Source organism: Astatotilapia calliptera, chromosome 18, assembly GCF_964374335.1.
Source record: "Astatotilapia calliptera chromosome 18, fAstCal68.1, whole genome shotgun sequence".
NCBI lineage: Eukaryota > Metazoa > Chordata > Actinopteri > Cichliformes > Cichlidae > Astatotilapia > Astatotilapia calliptera.
Window position 1 is genome coordinate 17,569,714 of NC_137439.1, and position 14,294 is coordinate 17,584,007.

The 14,294-nt window shown below is 41.9% G+C and overlaps 1 protein-coding gene across 9 annotated transcripts in view; it reads left to right on the forward strand.

The window, feature by feature from the left end:
• The window catches only part of adgrl2b.1 (adhesion G protein-coupled receptor L2b, tandem duplicate 1), a 90,678-nt gene that overhangs the window by 10,655 nt on the left and 65,729 nt on the right, over positions 1-14,294 (forward strand). For 8 of the 9 annotated variants that reach the window (XM_026150943.2, XM_026150947.2, XM_026150945.2 and 5 more), the window contains exon 2: positions 10,081-10,296. In XM_026150943.2, the coding sequence (XP_026006728.2) occupies positions 10,221-10,296 (76 nt within the window). In that variant the 5' untranslated portion in view covers positions 10,081-10,220. Of the gene's footprint in view, positions 1-6,845; positions 6,980-10,080; positions 10,297-14,294 lie in introns of those variants that run through there. The other variant, XM_080293070.1, reaches the window with a different exon arrangement.

A 14,294-nucleotide genomic window follows, 5' to 3' on the forward strand; every position in this document is an offset into this window, starting at 1 on the left:
ATGTGTCTGCTGTCGACTGTTAAACATGGCGGTGGGTCCGTAATAGCATTGGCAGCCGTCTCGTGGGACTCATTAGGTCTGACGATTACTCCGCACAGTGGTGTAATGGCCAAGGTGTATGAGGCAATTTTACAGGACTACTGTTGCTGCTCCCCGTGTTGCGGCGGTTTTATGAATTAAATCAAATTCCTGGTATGGTTTCCCCTGTCACCGGATATAAACTTCCTTTAACATTGTGGAAAACCCTGTAGAGAAGAGTGTGGAGTCAGTTTCCACCTCCCTCCATTCTCACCCAGTCAGAGGCTTTAGTCCTATAATTATACACGTTCACGCTATAGTCTTAATATTTTCTCATATCAGCACATTTTTTATGTCTCCAGTCACTGAGCTTCAGTTATATAAGAGGAGTCCTTAAGGGTTATTTACTATTCCATGTGGTGCTTGATTTGCATTATGTGAGTGCGCACTGGAAAGTAGGTCAGTATATCAGTAATATTAAATATCAGCGCAATTGTTTGACAGTTTTGGCTTGTTCGCATTCATTATTGCAAGCTGTTTTTCTTTTTTTAATCAATCAGATTATTTTAGGGTTAAATTAGTACATTAGTGCTGCGCCTAACAATTATTCTCAGCATCCTTTAATTTAATATAATTTTCTTACTACATTATTGTTTCTTTAAATGTTTCATGTGTGTTGTTTTGCTGAATCTCGTGTATAAAAAAGCACAATTAAGTGATTATAAAACACCTGCTGTTAATGCTCTGCCAGGTGACTCATTGCTTTAGATTATTATTATTTTTTATTTATTTCTTGTCATATTGTGATTTACACCGAGTTGCCATTTTTTGTATTTTTACCTAAAACGGATGTAGCTAAAAGCACGTTTCTGTTATAACCCCCCTCCACCCACTTCATAAAGGCTGTAATGCAGAAAAGGGGTTTAGTGAGTGTGTAATAGTATCAGAAAAAATATATATGTACGTTTATTGGACTTTGTTTCCAGAAATTTCAGAAAACAGCAATTGTGTAGGTGTTTGTTGGAATAGGAGTAGGAAGACTTCACAATATCTGCAAATGAAATGGCAATTTTATTCACACAGTACACTTCAATATGTTACGCTTAACATAAAAGATAAGAAAATAAAAACCTGAATGGCTCTACTGTGCCTTAAGGTAATAAAAAACAGCAAAAAAGACTTTGTAAAGAAATAAAGAATAAATAAAGAAATACAAGTTACCATACATACTACACACACACACACACACACACACACACACACACACACACACACACACACACACACACACACACACACACACACAATAGTTATTAAGTGCAAGCCTTTGAGAATAAAAAAGGTTTTGAGTGAGTTTTTAATGTAGACACAGTTGAGTTCAAAGGTCACTTTTAAAACTGTAAACAGTAACCAAAAGGAGCAAAAATACTTCTTGTTTAACTTGGTTCACACAAATGCAGACTTTTACTTTGGTGTTTTACATAATAACTAAGAAATATATATATATATATATATATATATATATATATATATATATATATATATATCCCAGCTCAGTTATTACATTGAATAAGGCGCTTTAGAGAATTTGCTTCTGGAGTGAATCACAGAAAGTTGATATTTTTTCTGTCCTGGCAATGACACCGATAATTATTTCATTTTTTATTTTGCATTTTTAACACGAGCATTAAAGAAAAGAAAAAGAACCAGTTTTCAAACACGAGTAGTGAAAACACCACCAGCTTTTTGTGACTGTGACATATGGATTTCCTGATTTTAAACTGATTTGTGATTAAAAATCTGCCTATCATGAGCACACAAACAAACAAAAACTCCAAGATGATCTCAAAAAATCAATGTGTATCCGTGAATGTCACTGACTTCTACGACCCTGATCTAATAGAGACCTCACAGACGTCCCACAGCGGGGAAACACACCATGTGCTGAACAAACACACATTATGCAAAACAGACTGAATTTTTGACCAAAAAAAGCCCTTTAAATGCACTTTAAATTGGACAAACATGGATCGCGATGAGGCCGCAAGGATAGATACATCACAGTATGTGTAGTGAGCCATGAAGATCTCGTTGTGGCAAAGCAGGAACTGCATTAAATTGTTCCCAGTTGAGAGAATCCATATAACTTTAAATAGCTTCTAAAATCTGTATGAAAATGCAGCGAGCATGAAGTGTAAACCAAGATGTCAGGAGAGACATAACAGCCTGTTTGAGTGATGTACAGTGTCATGTCCTTGTGTTAAAAATAAGATCCGGCTCTGTGAGGAACATTAATGTAGCAGCTCTGTGGGTGAAACACAGCGAGGGAGGGACTGCACCACTGGCAGATTAGAGGAAACTTTAATCAATGTTAAATGAGGTTTAATCCAAAGTTAACTTTTTATTCAGTAATAATTAAACTAAATAATGAACTAATGCGACTGTGCCAGATGACAAAGTAGACATATAATCAATAATCATGATTCCTTTCATTTAGAAAAAAGTCAAAACACTTTCCCTTTTATAGTCTTTCCTTTGATTTAAACGCAAAAATGATTCCTTTCTTTTTGACAGTCCAGCTGAGAAAACCCGAGTGAGATGAAGAGAATACCTTTGCCCTGACTTTTACTTGTCAGGCTGCACCCCTGCTCTCTGATCGGTAGTCTAGCGAGACAGGATGTGCTAGTAGAGGCTAGGAAAAAAAATATTGAGAACTCTGCTCTTTTATTTTACTCTAAATATTCTCTCTCTTAAAAAGGTGCCAAAACAGATCGGCATCAAAGACCAGACAGAAGCATACGTTTGATCAATAGCAACATACTATTATTAACATTTTTTAATAATATATATATATAAAAATTGATATAGAAATGCTTATATCTGAATCTATATTATCTTTGCTTGGCCAAACAAGTAGTGATGCAGTAATTTGCAGTAAAGGAACATGTTAGATGTATTTAAATATCTAAATGTGCCTACATGTGCCATCTCACTTAATAAAAAAACATATCAGTGCCAGAGAATTTTTTTAAAGCTTCTTTTACTGTAACATCTACTACTGGGGTGTCAACTATAAGGTTCAGGGGCCAGAATCAGCCTGGGAAAGATTCAAATCTGGCCCACTGGAAAGCTTTGGAAAATGTGAGGACTGCATAGGTTTTGAGGTTTTACAGTTTTTCCTGTTGATAAAGACTCCACAGTATTCCCATTCATACTATGCCAAAGTAGTAATAAACAATGAAATGACAGAAAAAAGCCAGTTTTTCTAGTTTTACTTTAGTGGATCCACAGTTAAAATATTACATATAAATGCTGGGCACTAAGCTGCCCTCCATTCATAATAGCAAGGCTACCAGAACTTTTTCTGTCTCTTTACACATTTATCATGTAAAAACACCGAGACATACTGTTAAAATTGCAGCTTCTTTTTCTTATATTAAAATATCTCACGGATTAAATGTTCACTTAAATGCCGTTTAAAACGGAGCATGTCTGTATATTTCAGCCCCATCTGAGTCTTGCCGTGTCAGTAACTTGTGTGGCTTTTAGTGGTTTGACCTACCAGTGGCGAGTAGAAATAAACTCTTGATAACACCTTAAGCCGGGCCTATATCCGAAATGACAACCCTCAGATAGTTTGCAAAATAGCGTGCCTCTCCCCTCGGTCTGTTCTGGCCCAGACCCCAAAGCTGAGATCACTTCGGGCCACATGTAGGATTTCTTCTCCTTTCTCGTTGTTTAAACAAGTTGTTGTCAGAGGTGGAAATTAATGCTGGATTATTTCGATTTGATGGCAACACATGAATGAAGTTTTGCAAAGCTGGAGGCTGATTGCGCCGTCACTCCTCGCCTGCATGTTGTTCATTAATGTCACAGATGTTGTGTGTTAGCGGTTAACATCCTACTAAAACCTAATGCAGTCTGAATGGAGCTACAGTGTGTAAAAATTTAACATCGAGTCAGTGCGCAACCTCCCCCCCCCCTGCGAAAAGGTGTGAACATCAACATATCACCCAGTGGAAACGTGCTGAAAGTGAATGAATCTGTTGTGAATGCGCTGCTCGTGTGTAGTAAGGTTAGGTTGAGGGGTGGGGGGTGATATTGCCAGGCCAATCGCGTTTTCCCTCATAACAAATGCAGCTTTAATGCTGTACGAGGTGTGTGGGTGTGTTTGTGTGTGGATAAAGAGCGAACGGGTTGGGGGGCGGAGTGCTAGCATTATGCGTGGAGGAGGTGAGAAGTGAGGCCTTCAGTAAATTTATGAAGAGACTGATTGAAAGGAGAAACCGCTCTTTTTCGTGTCAGTGTCAAGCTGCTCTCTGCTCCTCTCCAGTGACCCTACTGCTCAACCAACTGCTCTGAGGTCAGCCTATTCATTTTGGTGCCAAGCAGGAACAGCTACGGCGCTCAGTAGTAGCCTGTAGCCAGATATCAGTGAATAAAACTGACACCTCGGTCATTGTCTCCCTCTGTTTTTCTTTGATCTCTTCAAATACGTGTGGTATGATGTAGCTTTTACAGATCCGGGGTCAACTGGGGGAATCGGGGAGCGTCACAGCAGTGATGATAAAGCCAGTGCTGAAGCGATGGCTCATTAAAGCCGTTTTCTTGGCAGAAAATGAATCTCCCAACAATTTTGATAATGTATTAGTTGTTTAAATCGGTTATCAAGCAGAATGCTGAACATGCACTGCCGTAGCTTCTCAAACATGAAGATTAATTAAGAAGAAAGAAGCAAGAGAAGCGCTCGCTGTCTCAAATGAATCTTTCAAAGCCACATTTTTCTAAAGAATTACAGTGTGGAAACACACAGTCCCCCGAAGACCCAAACAAACAATGCAATATACATGCAGACTGGAGCAAAACATCATTTTCTGTTACTCCTGTTACTCGCAGCCTTTTTTTCTTTTGATACTCCAAACAAATTCATCAAAACCCAGTGAAATTGTTCGATTGAGATATTGTTTGTTCGCTTTAGAAACACAGAACTAATCTTAAATCTACTCAGGACACTTGGAAGTCCTCACTCTTCTTTGTGTGTACAGCTTCACATCACTCACTTTTTTTTTTTTTTGCTTGTTTCAATATCGTCACCGTTAGACTCAACTGGAAGCTTTTTTTTTTTATCGGTGACATTTCATAAGCTGTGGTAAAAATAATTGTTAGGTGTTAATTTGATCGTTGACAGACAAAGCAGACCGGGGATGGTAATTATTTTAGGCAGCTGTCATTATTTGTTGACAGGTGATTTCAACTACCGGCGTCAACAGAAGATTCCACTTTTTACCCTTTATCCAAGTGTCTGCTCCCCCGCACGGCTCTTTTTGAAAGCTACACACCATCCTCTCTTCATTTTGCTTGACACTAACCTGGCTGTTCAGCCCGGGTCTTCTTTGTTCTCTTCACTTTGCTAAGCTTCTTTGCTCACCCCTCTCTGTTTCACCATGTCCATTTGCCCGCTGGCACTCTATCTTATCTACTGGCTCAATCTTTTGGCCAAGAGCCGCTGAACACACCAACTGTTGTGCTCTCTCAATAAAATAGTGAAGCTTTGCACCTTTCAGGTTTTCTTTTTGTGTGTTTGTGTATATGTGTGTGTTTGCACTTTTTGAGCTGCACCGACGACCATTTCTACTTAAAAGCATGCTATCCACAAAGGTCTCTTTTTAATCTGGAGCCATTTATCCCAAAAAGAAAACAAGACAGAAAGTGGAGCTGCCTTCAATTGCAGCTTTGCATATTTACATGTTACAGGAACGTTTTTGACCTCGTCATCTGCAAACCATCTTTAAAAAAAAATTACCTGTTGACATATGAATTATTTATGGGCACTGAGCCTGTTGTAATTATGAGGGAATAAGTAGCACGTGCAGCCTAATGGGAACTCATGCAAAGACATATTTTCACAAAAAATTAGCGTGTGAAAACACACTCATTTGCCAAAACATTCAAGCAAACTTCCCAACATCCGTGCGTCACGAAGCAAAGCAACCTACCGCTCTATCATTTCCTTTTCTCCGCTTTTAGAGATAAAAAAATAACTCAAAAAATTTGCTGTTACGTCTGGGCGAATCGTCAAAAATCTTATCTGTTTAGCCAAAACAAGATTTCGAAAACCCGCAAACGTCAACATTTGAGCCACATCTGGAACCAGCGCTTTAACGATTAAGAGATCATCTGAATATTTTGCTACTATTTATTGCTGCGGCTCCATGTTTACTAATATACGTAAGCATATTTAAGTACTTAAACTGCTCTTACGCTTTTCTACGTCCGACTCCCCGAACAGCATTCACCGAAAACACCTAAAAGAACAAACATTTGTAAAGCTGAAAACTGTAAGTTCTTGTTGTGCTTACAGAACGGCAGCTGAAGACAAAAAAAGGAAGATTCGGCTCTATTTGAGATATGTGTCTTTAATTGTTTCCTTGTGTGAGGCTGTAAACCCCCCTGTTTACTGCCTGTTAATCCTAACAGTGCTTTATCTTATCAGCAGTGTTGATAAAGCACGCTCTGCAGACTGCGCCCGGTGTCACCGCGTCTCTATTTCTGGCAGTTGACGGCAACTTCCCTACATCACTGGTGGAGCCAAGGAAATGACATCATGTCGCTGCAGGGGTTGAAAGCGCAGCCCTGACAGGACTGTCATGACAAAAGAGTTCCTTGGGAACATCAGGGCGCACCGAGGACAGAAAAAAAAACGAGTGTCTGGAGGCTCTGTTTTCTTAGTTCCTGTAGTTCGCATCTTCCACTTCTAGCTCATCAACAATTTTCTGATGTTTCAAATTCTCCTCTCACATGTGTGTCTTTTTCTTTTTTTTCCCTTTCTCTTTTTTGTCCTGAATGTAGGGCAAAGGGGCGGGCCAGAAAGTTCTTCAAATTAGTAGTTATTCAAAGAGTGGAAGACGGATCATTGTGTTGGGAAGATCCAGCTCTACAGGGCCGCGGCTCTATTTCACTTGTAGGTTTTGAGCTTACACTTGGAGTTGCGCATTAGTTTTGTTCCGCTCGTACTTGATATGTATGTATGCGCTCTTTATCTCTCTTCTCGGCGTTGACAATTGAAAATAAATTAACATTCCTGGGCTTTATTTTTGTCTTCGCTAAGCCTGTGGAGAAAACTTGGAGGCAAACCCAGGAGGTCAGGCCATACTCACAGCCTGTCAATCCTCCTCGGTGACCCCACCGCCCCTTTCTTTCTCCCCCTTCCATTCTTCTCCTCCTCTCCTCTTCCCTCTCCCATCTATTTAGTCCCTCCCGGCTTAGAAACTCCCAAACTCCCCCTCTTCTCCCACTCTCTTTCACTGGACGCCTCTCCAGCTTGAGTGAAGCAGATACAAGCTTTGTCAAAGGAGCCTCACATTCATTCAGCTGGCTGTTACACACAGCCTAGTATTTCATGTGAAGACATGTGGGCTGTCTCCTTCCATCCATTTATTTTAATTATGTTTTAATTGCTCGCCATCCTTTTTTCAATGCTTGCTTATTATTTCTATCAGGCTGATGTGAAAAATTTGCTGTGGACTGTGATTTTCTCCATTATCCTAACTGATGATAGATTTCTCTCCCTGGGTCTCCACACTGTGTGTGTGTAAGAGACAAAAGAAAAACAGATGTCGTGAATGTTTGCATAGCATTTTTCATTTCATTGGTGAAGTTTTTTGTCTCGTTTCCAGAAAGATATACTGTTAATAGAGGACGGGGAGGGAGAGAGGGGGGAAAAAACCTCAGGGAATAGATTTCCTTGTATTTTTGTAGGAAGAGGAGCTTAAAAACGCAGATGAAAATTAATAACTTTTGTGTCATTTGTCTCCTGGTGTATATTATAGATTTGAGCTCATTAGATGTAGTGTAGGTGGTGACAGTTAGTCATAACTGTGTTCCCTTTTTTTTTTAACATATCGGCCTCTGTGGAGCATGATTATCATTATGCAGAAATCACTGGCCGAGTAACAAGTAACCTCAATTCCCCGGCTTCGAGGTGGGGGGTGGGTGTACATAATTCCTCGGCACGATCTCCGAGGGGTTAACGATGCCTCACTTACCTCTTAAAATCATTTTCTGCTCGAGATCATCTTAGCCCCCCACCCTTCCCCTTAGACAAACGTCAACCCCCTCTTCCCCGCTGCATCCCCTGATGTGAAATTATGATACGTCTGTCAGCGCTTGTGTAAAGCATCTCAGTGTTAATCGCCTAATCCCTTTATCTCAAGTCCGGACCGATTCAGTGCAGAAATCCCACCAAACAAAACTGTGTTTTTAGGAAGATGAGCATGGCTGTGTCCTGCACCAGCTTAAGGGAGAAAGGAGACATGTTACTCAGCAGGGCGACGGCTGATCGGGAGAAAGAACCCCAGGGTGGTGAGGGCGAGCGTTCAGCCGCGAGGCCTGGCGGGCTCTCGCCCCCTGGTGTCTGGAGGGGCCGAGTGGCTCAGCAGGCCCAGCGGGCCATAGGGGCAGGGGGGTGCCCCTCCTTTCCACCCCCCAACAGTTTGCAATCTCCTCCTGTCAGCCACCATTATGGTTACTCCGTGGCCCCCAGGACTCATATTTGTGGATGATAAATTGCTGTGGAAGACGTCACATGCTCTGCCCGGTATTGGAGCTGGTGGAAGATCCGAGATTATGAGAAGCCTGAGTAGACGTGGTGTGAGCTCTCCCATGGAGGAGAGCGAGTCCCCTCCACTGTGGCCCTTACCTGATCTGGTTTGGCGCCATTGGCAGGTAAACAACTGGAAGACAAATAAAACCACAATCCCACGAAGCCACCCAACTTTAACTGATAAATTATAAGCTAGCCGAGTGAGTGTGTGTGCGAGTTTCCTTGGTGCACACTCTGCAGCACAACTGCTCGGCCAGGATGACCTCAAATTAAAATAAATACGATCCGGCTCCAACAGGCTAGGTGGAGGCTTTTTTTGTTAAACTGTTATCCCTCCACCAGGCTTTGGACACGTATAGAACGAATCTAATAGTGGCTTAAATTATTGCTCAGTATGCTAATGTGGAAGCTTTCCATGTTTTGTGGGTTTTTGTGTTGCCAAAAATATCCAGGCGCATTAGTGAGGCCCAGAGAGCGATCAGAGCTGACTGCTCTGCTGCTCAAATTTAGGTTCATTATAAAATAATCAGGGCGGTTGACGGGTGGCTCTGAAGGAGCGGCGTTGAGAAGCAGGAAGCATTCGCTCTCCTTTGCATAGCGACGGCTGCAAAGTTTGTGTGGATATGTGTGCATGTCGTGGGGAGATGCTTAGATGGCAACCGCCAAGAAATAAACAAGATCTTCCTGCATGCTTGTGTAGGTGTGTGGAAGTTCCTGTGTGTGCGTATCCACGTCCTTTGCTGTACATTTGTGCATGAATGAGTCCATATGAGTTTTTGTGTGTGTATGTGCGTAATTTCACATATGACACAACTCACCCATCCTCGGTGTTTGACTTTGGTAAGCAGCTTATCTGTCTGCCGTGTTAGTCTGTCTCAGGCTCTAACCTTTCGCTGCTTTTGCAGACAAAGGCCTGTTTTTGCCACCCCTCGATAAGGAAGGAGACAAAAGTAGCTCTCAAAGCAGCTGTGTCTCTAACGGCGTCCTTTGCGAGCGTGTTGCCGGAGTGACAAGGTTTCTCCCGCGGGGATCCTGGGAGTAAATGGGGAAGGTGGAACGGGGACGTGTGGGAGAATGAGGCAGTGTAAACATTTAGTCGTAACATGCCGCCGCGTGCTAAATAAGCGCAGAGCATCAGGCGCGCTACGCGCTTTCATGCCGCTGCTCTCGAAATCGTTTTGAGAATAAAGTTTGAATATTTCTGTGAAACTTGAAATCAGAGAAATGCTCTGTTTGCTCAATCAAACAGCAGTCAGGATCTTCTCTTTTTTTTCCTCCTGTGGTGTTTAGATATTTGCTTGACTGCGTTTAACAAGCAACTCACACATGAACTGGTGTAGGATGCAGATTGTAGAAATTACGCCAATTAAACCAGCGAAGCGCTAATGATCTCATAGATCTCACCAACTTCCTCCATTTTTATGCAATCTTCCTCTCTTTTTTCTCCCCTTTTTTTCCAGATGGAAAAAAATGACTGGTGAGGCTTCTCCAAGAACTACTGATCGTTGACGTCGCTTCAGCCTTCAGCTCTCCCTCCGCAACTCGCCGAACCAGCACTATTAGCCATCAGGCTCCTGGATCGTTTGCATACAGCAACACAATGGCTTCTGCACTGCGGAGGTGTCCGGTGTTTCACTGCCTCCTGCTCCTTCTCTTTTGCTTTCACTGTTCACAAGGTGAGTTACCATGGAGTTGCACGGCAGAAAGTAGCGTTAATGTGCTGCTAGTCAACCTTTCAAGAAGCCACTTATTATTCAGCTTATGAATGTGTTGAATTTATTAGCACACATTGTTGTCGCCACACTAGAGAAGTGGAGAGCTGTTATGTAGCAAGGTTGCTGAGTTCTTCTTCAGTGGTTTTACCCTTGAAGTTTGAAAAAGGTGTTTCAAACACCTCGTATGGAACTCATTGAATATTCTTGGCAGCGCACGGACACTTTGACTGACACATTTCTTCACTTCCACAGTAACTCAAATGGTGTGTCCTTCCCCCAAAGCCTCATAACGACACCTTTTCTGCCGGATGAGCTGTGTAACAGATTATTTGAGTGTACTTTGAGGCACTGCAGCCGCAGAGGATTGATGCATTTTTTATTTGCACCTTAATCAGATTGTTCTGAGCAGCCTGTGTACTTGGAACCATCAAAAGCGGGGCACTTGATTCTGTGCCAGAGCGAGGAATTGGGAAGGAATGTGTCAGTGTTTTTAATTGTCTGCAGTGACATTTTTTTTGGTTACTTCCCTCACTTTTGATTAGTACATTTGGCTGTAATTACAAGTATTGTCACAAAACACTCCCATCAGTTCCATGCCTATCAAAACCACTGATGTTGGTATGTCTGCTTAATGATGATCATTATATTTTTCCCCCGTTTCAGTCCCATTGTAACGGGAGACAAAGTAAGCCAAAATCGCATGCTCGTGTGCCAAGCATTGATTACACATAGATGCTGAAGCACATTATTTTGGGGCTTCCTTTTGAATTTGGATCTTTCATTTTTCTCCCTCTCTCTCTTGCTGTTTTGTTCTGTGATAGATACACCCTACACTTTTATGTTATTCCTGGTTGTAGCGTACAGTTTTTTATTTTATATTAACAAAGGTAGCAGTGCAGTCTAGTATAGAGCAGGCTACCTCTTCAGTCTTTTTTTTTCTTTGTAGATTAGCAATTTTAGATAATATGGAAGAGAGTCTTACTGAGGTACTTGAAGAATAGCCCTCTGATTTGGCCTGGCTTAGAAACTGAGCTGAATAGTCCTGTTGAATTTCTTAAAGAGGAATACTGCTTTGGTATGCAGAAAGTGCGGGTTTTGGGTTTCAGTTGATGTGAGGGCTCTCAGGCCTAAGAATGCATATTTGCCCATCCGTCAATAAAGGAATGTGTGTGTGTGTGTGCGTGCGTGCGTGTGTGTGTGTAGGTTCATCTGAAAACAATATCTGATTCTATCCACATGCCAGTCACCTTCAGCCAATGCAGCCCGGAGGGTTTTGCATCCCAGGGCTTATGATCTGCGTTTCCCTGAGAGTTCCTGCAAGCAAAACTCCACTTGATAATTACCTCCTGTCCCTCGCCAGGAGAGGCTATAATCAGGTTATGATTTTCACCCAAAACATTCCCCTTGCTTTGAAATGCTCGATGACATACCTGAAAAGAGGGTGATTTTTTTCACTCTACTGGTATTGACTTTCTCAGCCAGCGGGGAAGAAAAAACACCAGTTGAGCTCGGTTTCGGGCAGACTCGTGCAGAATCAAATGGAATTGACAGCATTATTTTTTTAAAGTGGCATTCACTTAGAGTTATATACAGCATATTTCTTTATTATAGTAATGTATAAAATGACAGTGTGTGTGTGTATGGGGGGGGGGACTAGGGAGTTGTTTCCTGAATCTGCAGCTCTGCACAGCTTTATCAAGTTTTATTGCATGTTTCAGCTTATTGTTTAGCTGCCTGTAATTTAACCCTGTAAAAAGCCTATGAACTATGAAATAATTACCAGGAAATGCTATTTTTTTTCTAAAAACGGACTGTTTATTGAACCTGCTGACATATCAGTTTGCATTTATGAGTTTTCATTTGCATCATTTTTGCTGCACCTGCCTTTTTGTGCTATTTATGGCTCGCATTTTGTTCATCTTAAACAAAAACATATGAGGGCATTAGGGTTAAAAAAACACAGATGATGGTGATCGGGGTTATAGGGTTAAATGTTAACTGCTCTAATAAAAGAGGCCAAAAAGAATGCTGCTAAAAAGCAATAGGAACCACTGATTCACCACCCAGACAGCAAACACAGAGTTACCAGAACCAAAAAACTAAAACAAGGCTAAATATTGGCTCTTACCACCCATAGACGATGAGGTGAAGGCAGCAATGCTGGCTTTTATCCACACGTCACTTCCTGTGAATCTCTTATGTGTTTGTGTGTTTAGGTGAAGGCAGTTGTTTACTCCAACACTAATAAGAAAAACGTCTCTAAGCTGTGACCGAACTAGTGTCAATGTTTCAAACGCCACACTTTGCCTAATTCGCCCTGCATTTCTTCCACGATTATAAAACAGATCTATAAAATGACGCGTCTGCTGGAGTAAACTGGGGCATGCAGGTATCACGTTCGTTTCAGATGTTTCAAACCGCCTAGATTGCAGATATGAAAGAAGACGCCCGGATTCAAAGTGAGCAGCCACGAAGGTGGGGCGAGTGCACAGGTACACGCCTGCTGTGCCTGAATGAGAGCAGTTATCTAAGTCTTTAAAGTAAAGAGAGACAGATGTAAGGAGGGATTATGTCATGTAGTCAGTGTCAACACTTTCCGTTGGCTGTTGTGTTTGAATACCAAAGGAGAGCAGACAGCGCAGCCTTCGTATCAAAATATTGCACAAAAGAGGAATGTAAAAAGATTAAGTAGTTTATGTTTGATAGCTGTGCCGTATCTGCAGAGACGGAGGATCAGAGCAAAGAGGCAGTGTTTGTTTAGGTCCTAGAAATTGTTCCAGCATGACGAATGTGTGAACGAGAGGCATTAATATGCAGCGTGTTGAATAATCAAGTCGGCGGACTCGAGAGTCGTTTGTAAGGAAACTGCTAAATGGTGCACTGGAGTCGCCCTCCCTGCCCTAAAACAAAAAAGTTTTTTGCAACGTTATGCTTTTTGGTTTTCAGCCCCCGCTGCTCAGGATCACTCGCTGTTTGCTTCTCACTAAGAGAGTTTTTTTTTTTTTTTTTTTTAAACTGTAAAATATTACTTAGTCGAACACACCAGCATGCCTGCGTTTCTCCCCCGAAAAGGTTGTAAAGGTTAATGTTACGTCTCAGCTCAACATTTGTCTCAAGCAGCGCCATACATTGTGCTGATGGAAGACCCTCCTTCGTGCCACACTGGTATTTGCAGTCCTGGGGTTGACTGAAAGGGGGAAGCTATTGTGCTGCAACTCCTCTCTGGCCCGGGGCCATACACATCCAGTCTGTCATCCATTGATATGCTTGGCTTGCCATTTTATAATTCATATTGAATGCTGCGGGTCCATGGTAGGGCGATCATGAATTATCAGCTAAACCATGGGAGATTCACAGATGACTGGTCAATCTGTGTGGTGAGAACAAGCACAGAGGAAGGGAAAAAAAAATCTGATATATCAGGCTTGCATGGAAATTTTTGGCCAGCTGGAAGCATTTCAAAAAATAAGGCAGGGGTTCATCATTTGAATTGAATGGACTTTGCTTCGTATTGAGAGGCACGCTGACACAAATAAATCGTCCCATTTCTCAGTCGCTCCCTCTCATTTGCTAATACAATTCTTTCTGCATTTTTGCCACAATCTCTGGTGCACGCGGCGTTTCGCTTTTCCGCGCCGCGGACATATTTCTGCACGACACAGCATTACAATATACTGTTTTAATAATAACCGAGGACCTGGAAAGTTTTAAATCATAGGAGAACGCGAAATTGAAATGAGCCAGAGTCGCATGAATCTTCGGGATCAGGATTTCGCTCAGAGGAAATGAAATACAATATCGCCCTCGATGGGGTCATCCTAGATTTATTGCAACAGCGATTTCCTGAGTGCGTTTTTTTGAGAGCGAGAGCCTCCTTTCCTCCACTGTGTGTTTAGACGTGATTGTAAAAGTCAGGCCGACGAACAAACACGTACTTTATGGGGCCGAGAGCTGCGCTT